The sequence below is a fragment of the Silene latifolia genome, chromosome Y (assembly GCF_048544455.1).
Source record: "Silene latifolia isolate original U9 population chromosome Y, ASM4854445v1, whole genome shotgun sequence".
NCBI classification, from domain to species: Eukaryota; Viridiplantae; Streptophyta; class Magnoliopsida; order Caryophyllales; family Caryophyllaceae; genus Silene; species Silene latifolia.
In genome coordinates this window covers 387,050,692-387,058,784 of record NC_133538.1, presented here as the reverse complement: position 1 = coordinate 387,058,784, position 8,093 = coordinate 387,050,692, and the positions used below count along the sequence as shown (strand labels likewise).

Here is an 8,093-nt window from a genome sequence, read left to right as displayed (position 1 = left end):
AGATCTCTTTTAACTCGCGATTAGAGACCTCAACTTGACCACTAGTTTGGGGGTGATACCCCAAACCACGCCGGTGTTGAACACCAACTTTAGACAGAATGGAAGTTAGTTTCTTTTCTTTAAAGTGCATTCCCCCATCACTAATGACGACCCTAGGGACACCAAATCGGGGAAATATGACCTTTTTAAACATTTTTATCACGGTCTTGGCATCAAAATGAGGTGAGGCAATTGCCTCGACCCACTTCGACACATAATCTACAACCACTAAAATGTACCTGTTACCTTTACTGAACGGGAACGGTCCTTGGAAATCAATGCCCCAGACATCGAAAACCTCAACCACTAAGATACCATTTTGTGGCATCTCATGTCTCTTTGAAATGTTCCCTGATCATTTGCAGGCATCACAATCTAAAACAAAAGACTTAACATCAGCAAACAAAGAAGGCCAGTAAAAACCAGACTGAAGTACCTTAGCCACGGTGAGCGATGGACCGTGGTGACCACCATAGGAAGAGGAGTGAGAGCCTTCCAGGACTACTTTGGTCTCCCACTGCAGAATACACCATCTGTAGAGACCGTCTGCACATTCCTTAAATAAATAAGGATCGTCCCAAAAATCGCTTAGCGCGTTATCGTAAAACGCTTCCTCTGGCGATGAGAAAGGTCGGGCGGCACTTGCCACTGACAACGTAATTAGCTATATCTGCATACCAAGGCTCTTGGTTAACAATAGACGATAATATAGCAAATAAAGTATCGTCAGGGAAAGAGTCATCAATAGGTAAAGACTCTTCCCCTTCTTGTCACGACAGATGATCAGCTACAACGTTCTCAGCTCGTTTTTTATCTTTAATCTGCAAATCAAACTTCTGGAGAAGGAGTATCCATCTTAATAACCGTGGTTTAGCCTCCTTCTTAGCAAGGAGATGCCTCAAAGCTGTATGGTCAGTAAAAACAATAACTTCTGACCCAATCAAATAAGAACGAAATTTCTCTAAGGCATAAACTACAGCGAGCATCTCTTTTTCAGTGGTAGTGTAATTCACTTGAGCCTTATCCAGAGTTCGCCTCGCATAGTAGATTGTATTTAAAGCTTTGTGTTTCCGTTGGCCTAGCATTGCTCCTAGTGCATAGTCACTGGCATCACACATTATCTCAAACGGCAAGTCCCAGTCGGGGCGGCTGTATGATCGGCGCAGAGACCAAAGCCTGCTTTAACCTGTTAAAAGCAGAAAGACACTCGTCAGTAAATACAAAAGGGGCATCCTTAAGTAGCAGCTATATAAGTGATTTAGCAATTTTTAAGAAATCCTTGATAAACCGGCGATAGAAGCCGACGTGGCCAAGGAAACTCCTGACCCCCTTAACATTAACAGGATGTGGTAATTGCTGAATCACTTCCATCTTTGCTTTATCAACTTCTATTCCCCTATCAGAAACTAAGTGCCCTAAGACAACTCCCTCGTTGACCATGAAATGGCACTTCTCCCAGTTAAGCACGAGATTAACCTCAATGCAGCGCTGCAACACTTTATCAAGGTTAGACAGACAGTTAGAAAAATCACTTCCATAAACACTGAAATCATCCATGAAAACTTCCATAATAGACTCAATATACTCTGAAAATATCCTCATCATGCACCTTTGGAAGGTGGTAGGGGCATTACATAAACCAAAAGGCATCCTGCAATAAGCAAACACGCCTTGAGGACAAGTAAATGTAGTCTTAGCTTGATCATCTGGGTGAATAGGGATATGAAAGAACCCTGAATACCCGTCTAAATAGCAGAAAAACTTATGAGAAGGTAACCTTTCTACCATTTGATCAATAAAAGGAAGGGAAAAGTGATCTTTCTTGGTTGCGGCATTAAGCTATCTGTAATCTATACACATCCGCCAACCAGTCACTACTCGAGTGGGTATTAACTCATTTTTGTCATTCCTAATTAACCACGGTAGTCCCTCCTTTCTTCGGGACCACCTGCACTGGACTCACCCATTTAGAATGACTAACAAAATAGATAATACCTGCGTCGAGCAACTTCATTACCTCAGCCATCACAACATCATGCATCTTCTGGTTCAGCTGGCGCTGACCCTGTCTGCAAGGTTTGTGATCAACCTCCAGCTCTATCCTGTGCATACAAATATCGGGACTAATCCCCTTGATATCGTCCAAAGAATAACCCAAAGCTTTCCTGTTTTTCTTAAGCAAAGCTAACAAAGAAGTCAGCTTATCATTATCAAGCTTAGCACTAACGATGACTGGATATCGCTCAGTATCATCTAAAAAAGCATATTTTAGATGAGAGGGAAGAGGCTTACGTTCCGGCACCTTTACCTCAATGGAGCAAAGGGTACTGATCATCTGTTCCACTTGCTCTCCTTCAGCGTCGGTGAGCTCACGCTCATCTAAATCATTTATAAGCAAATCCATCACAGCATCATCATCATCTGGGTTATCTGCACACTCATCCAAAAGCATAAGAGCTTCTAGTGGGTCCTTCATAAAAGAACCCGACCAGAAGTCATAAATAGACTCGTCAATAATATCAACTGAATAACATGTATCCTCTATTATTGGCTAAGCTAAGGTACTAGGCAGACTAAAGGTGATCGCGTCATCCCCTACTGCAAGAGTCAAACGCCCTTGTTTGACATCAATAATATTTGATTGTACAAAGGAACGGTCTTCCTAAGATAATTCGGGTCCGGGTGTCCTCAGCTATGTGTAAAACAATGAATTCTATTGGTATAAAGAACTTGCCTATTTTCACAGGCACGTCCTCTAAGACACCCAAGGGTCTCCTAACAGATCTATCAGCCATCTGTAGGGTAATATTAGTCAACTTAAGATGACACATATTTAATTTCTTGCAGACAGATAAGGGCATGACACTGACGCTGGCTCCTAAGTCACAAAGAGCCTTATCAATAACCACATTGCCTATAATACAGGTAATAGAAAAGCTACTCGGGTATTTCATTTTAGGCGGAGCCTTATTTAAAAGTAAATTACTAGACTCTTCCATAAATGAAACGGTCTCAAATTCACTTAGCTCTCTCTTACGCGTCACAATATTGTTAAGCGTATAATTTACTATATTTTATTTACTTATTTTCCATAATTTTACTTATATTTTCAGCATTATATTTCATTTTAATAATAAATTCCTTCCTAGAACATCTTACTGCGATTTATATAATTATTTGTAGGAAGGAGCTATTTTGATGCTGATATTAGCTAAACATCTAATCGAGGCGATGAATAAAAGACGACAAAATAAATAAGGTCTTCAAGCTCAGATTCAAAACCTCCAAGTCCACAAAATAAGGACAAAGCAGCCCAAAATAAAATGAACAGCCAAGAATTGAATAAAATATTGACAAGGCCGCCATTTTACAAATCATGAAATAAAGAAGCACAATTACAAAAGTTGAAGCATTCAAAATAAAGTGGTGAAACATTCAATTTGGTTGATGTTACATTGAAGGATTTACGAGGAAAACGCATGCTAACATTTACATGGGTGAAGAGTTATTCTGATAAATACAACATGAAACATCTCAAATTAATTATTTAAATTATGAAACATTCATATTTTGAAGAAACTTCAAGCACTAATAGCATAAACTGTAGGAATAATTTTACATGTAATGTATTTATATTAATTAGTGATGTAAACGTACGTGTATTATTTAATTTAGTAACTCACATGATCACCTATATAAAGATGGTGATTTACATTTGAAGGGAGGTACAACACAACAATAAGCAATAAAAAAAGTAGTTTCATATTAAATTCTATTCATTCTCTCATTATTCACATCAATTATTTAATTCATATTTTTACACTTTCATGCTATTATTTGACGACTAGCTCAAAGTTCTCAACTTGTCATTGCCATAGTTAATACTATATTAATCTCCCTTATTTATCTCTTTTATATTTGTTTTATTTATTTATTTAAATATGTTATCTTCTATTATTAAAATTGTAATTTTAGTTATAATTATGGATCGTGAGTAGTCTTTTGTCTAGGGCTCGGTGGAGCCTTAATATGGATTGGTCAATGTTATAATTTTCTAAACATTATTTAATGGTTGTACTTAGGTTTGATAAGGTTGTGTTAAAGTATTAATTTATTAGTCATAATCTATATACGTAGCTCTTGATTAATACTACAATGAGAGTTGAGTTTAGTCCTTTCAAGTTAGCATATATATTGTGATTTAAATATAATTAATAAGTACTTAGTGTAGATTGCAATGAGAGTTGAATTTCCACTTAGAGAACCCGAGTCAAAATTAGACCTCTCCTATGAGAATGGTGAGAGTTATAGTTGAGACATTTTAATTTTGATCCTTAAAGCTCCTATATGAGTTATAAGACCCATGAGAATAGGATTATTTCACTATAGGAAGGCTTCTTATATCTCGAGAGAGAATAACAAGTATTGGTTTTAGTTTTCAGAATTAAAACCAGAAAATTAGTCTCACCTAAGTACACAATTAAATATGTTGTTCCTTCCAATAGTCTATATTGATCAATCTATGTTAATGGTGATACCGTTGTCCTAGAGCTTTTTATTATTGAATTAATTTTATTATCCAATTATTATATGTTATTTTTATTCTGTCATACCTCGCACATACACAAATATTTTTTTGACGTAGATAAATCAAATCATAAATCGACTAGTACTCAACCTTCACTTCCCTGAGATCGACCCGTAAGTGCTACAACAGACATCGTTCACTTGCGGTACTTTATAACTGAACAAGTTTTTGGCGCCGTTGCCGGGGAAGTAACGGTTTGATATTAGTTAATTTTAGATTATTTTAGACTACGTTTTTTAGCGTACGCAAGTACGCCTTATTTGTTACTAATTTTTCTTCTTTAGTTTTGTTGTTAGTTTTATATGCACACGCGACATTCTGGTGGTGAATTGCTATTTGACCCTGAGATTGAAGCTACAGCTAGGAGACGAAACGCTCAAAGAAAGAAGAAGAGAAAGGAGCCTGAACTCGACACTATTGAGTCTTTTATAGAATTTGATACACCAATTATCATGACTTCTATGCGAGATGAAAGTGCTCCAAAGCCGAATTTCAATTCAAGTATCTCAAAGCCTAAAATTGATGCAAACAATTTTGATTTGAAGACTTATTTGATCCAGTTTGTTCAAACCGATCAATTCAGTGGATCACCAACTGAAAACCCCAACGAGCACCTGAATACATTCCTTGATAAGGCTGACATCAAGATTAATGGAGTCTCTGATGACGCCATTCGGTTGAGATTATTCCCCTATTCTCTTCGAGGGAGTGCACGTGAATGGTTGAATAATTGTGATCCTGACTCGTTCGATACTTGGGATAAGCTTTCTTCGACTTTTCTCCAAAAATACTTTCCACCAGGGAAGACTGACAAATTTAGAAATGACATTACAGGATTCGTCCAACATGCAGACGAGTCTCTCTATGAAGCTTGGGAAAGGTACAAGGAACTTCAGCGTCAATGTCCTCATCACGGGATCCCATCTTGTGTATTGATTCTTACTTTCTACAATTCCTTAAAACCGGAGCTGCAAATGAGCCTTAATGCCGCTGCTGGAGGGCGATTAGACGGGATTTCTTGGGACAAGGTCAAGGCTCTCATAGAGGATCTAGCAATAAGCACTTATCATTGGGGCAATGACCGTCATGTTCGAGGGAGCAAGACTAAAAATGACTTTGTTAATGTGATGCAAGCCAAAATTGATGATCTATCTCAACAAGTGGCTCAGCTTAAATTGAGTAATGGTTCTAGTTCTTCATCGCCAATATGTCAACTTTGTGGGGTTAATGGGCATGACTCTTCTGGGTGTGGGAATGCTTCTATGCTTGAGCAAGTTAATGCTCTTAATGGGAAGCAACAATGGGACCCTTATTCTAATACTTACAATCCAGGATGGGCTCATAATCCTAAGCTGTCATATGGAAATACCAGTAACATTCAGAATCTCCAACATCAAGTTAAGCAGACTTTTCAGCAACCGCCTGGTTTTCAACCAAGAACGTCTTATCATCATTCCCCCATGCAATCTCGTCCCCCATTTCAGCAACAACAACAACAACAATTTCAACAACCTCAAGCTCCTCAAAAATCCAATGTAGAGGTGATGTTAGAGCAAGTTCTGTCCCAACAATCGCAATATATGCGGGACCAAAACCAAAAAAATGAAGAGTTTTCTACATCAATTTCTCAACTCAAATCCTCACATAAAATGATAGAAACTCAACTTGCTCAAATAGCCCAACAAGTAAGTCAGTCTGTGAAATCTCAAGGTCAGTTCCCGGGAAACACCGAAGCTAATCCAAAAGGTCAGATGAATGCTTTAACCTTAAGGAACGGGAAGGTACTTGAAGAGACTACTAATCTTAAGCGCATGTTTGTTGAAGATGAAGCTATTGTGATCGAGGATGAGGGCAAGGCGATGGAGGAAATTGTAGTTGAAAAGAAGCAAGCTTATGAGAAGGAAGCTTCGTTAACTCCACCTAGAGTATATGTGCCGCCTGTACCTTTTCCTCAAAGGTTAGCCAAGGCAAAATTGGAGCAAAAGTACGGAAAATTTCTAGATATCCTACAAGGAATGCACATTAATATTCCCTTTTTGGAGGCTATTTCTGAAATCCCATCTTATGGAAAATTTCTCAAGGAGCTGCTTTCTAACAAAAAGAAACTTGGAGCCAGCACGACTATTAACTTGTCTAAGGAGTGTAGTGCCATACTCCTTAACAAGCATCCTCAAAAGCTTGACGATCCTGGCAGTTTTTCAATCCCTTGTTCTATTGGAGGTATTTATATTCAACGTGCCTTATGTGATTTCGGGGCTAGTGTTAGCCTTATGCCTCTGTCGATTTTTAAGAGGTTACAAATGATGGATGTAAAGCCGACTAGAGTTTCACTACAATTGGTTGATCGGTCAGTCAAATTTCCACTTGGGGTCGTTGAAGATGTTCCCTTAGCTATTGGGAAACTTGTTATTCCATGTGATTTCTTTGTCATGGACATTCCTGAGGACACTCAAGTACCCATTATCTTGGGACGTCCATGTTTAGCCACTGCTGGAGCTATGATTGATGTGAGGAGTGGTAAGCTCTCATTGCAAGTTGGCGAAAACAAGGTAGAATTTGAGCTTAGCAAAACTATGGGCGGTCCTTCTATGAGTGATAGTTGCTACCGAGTTGATGTTTTAGAGGAGTACTTGTCTGAGCCCTCTTTTGAGTGTACATCGTCTGATAAACTACAAGATTGTCTCACCAACACTGATTCTAAGGATGTAGAGTTGTTAGCCTATGCTTGGATGCTTGACTCCTCTCCATCTCATTTAACTGAGCCTCCGGTAGACGCGTTGCAGGTAACGGGTAAGCTAGGGGAGAGTTCTAAGCCTCCCGAGGTAGAATTAAAACCACTTCCATCTTCTTTAAAACATGTCTTTTTAGGAGAAAATTCAACTTACCCAGTTATCGTCAATAGTGCACTCAATGATAGCCAAATTTCTAAATTGTTGATTGTTCTTCGAAAATATAAAAGTGTCATTGGGTACGCAATTGACGATCTTAAGGGAATCAGTCCATCTTTTTGTACACATAGAATCCTTCTCGAGGACGACAATGCATCCTCCATTGAGCCTCAACGACGCCTCAATCCTAATATGAAGGAGGTTGTCTGAAAGGAGGTCTTAAAGTTACTTGATGCGGGAATAATCTATCCTATCTCTGATAGTAAATGGGTGAGCCCGGTTCATGTCGTTCCAAATAAAGGGGGGATGACTGTCGTAAAAAACGATAAGGATGAACTAATTTCTACAAGAAGCTGACTAGGGTGGCGAATGTGTATTGACTATCGCCGATTGAATAAAGCCACTCGGAAGGATCATTTCCCCCTTCCATTTATATACCAAATGCTTGAAAGACTAGCAAAACACTCCTACTTTTGTTACTTGGATGGGTACTCCGGATTTTTCCAAATCCCAATTCATCCAAGTGATCAAGAGAAGACGACATTTACATGTCCATTTGGCACTTATGCTTATCGTCG

The 8,093-nt window shown here is 38.7% G+C and overlaps 1 protein-coding gene and 1 non-coding gene across 2 annotated transcripts; one reads left to right on the top strand and one right to left on the bottom strand.

The window, feature by feature from the left end:
* Positions 1-4,929: 4,929 nt before the first annotated feature.
* On the top strand, positions 4,930-7,725 carry LOC141632027 (uncharacterized). Its single transcript, XM_074444618.1, has one exon. The coding sequence runs from the start codon at positions 4,930-4,932 to the stop codon at positions 7,723-7,725; it is 2,796 nt and encodes a 931-aa protein (XP_074300719.1).
* On the bottom strand, positions 5,440-5,546 carry LOC141635252 (small nucleolar RNA R71). Its single transcript, XR_012539951.1, has one exon. It is a non-coding gene; the product is annotated as a small nucleolar RNA R71 (small nucleolar RNA).
* Positions 7,726-8,093: the final 368 nt, after the last annotated feature.

What these genes read in the sequence shown, in the direction of transcription:
- LOC141632027 (XM_074444618.1), top strand. Translation starts at nt 4,930, where the DNA reads ATGCACACGCGACATTCTGGTGGTGAATTGCTATTTGACCCTGAGATT.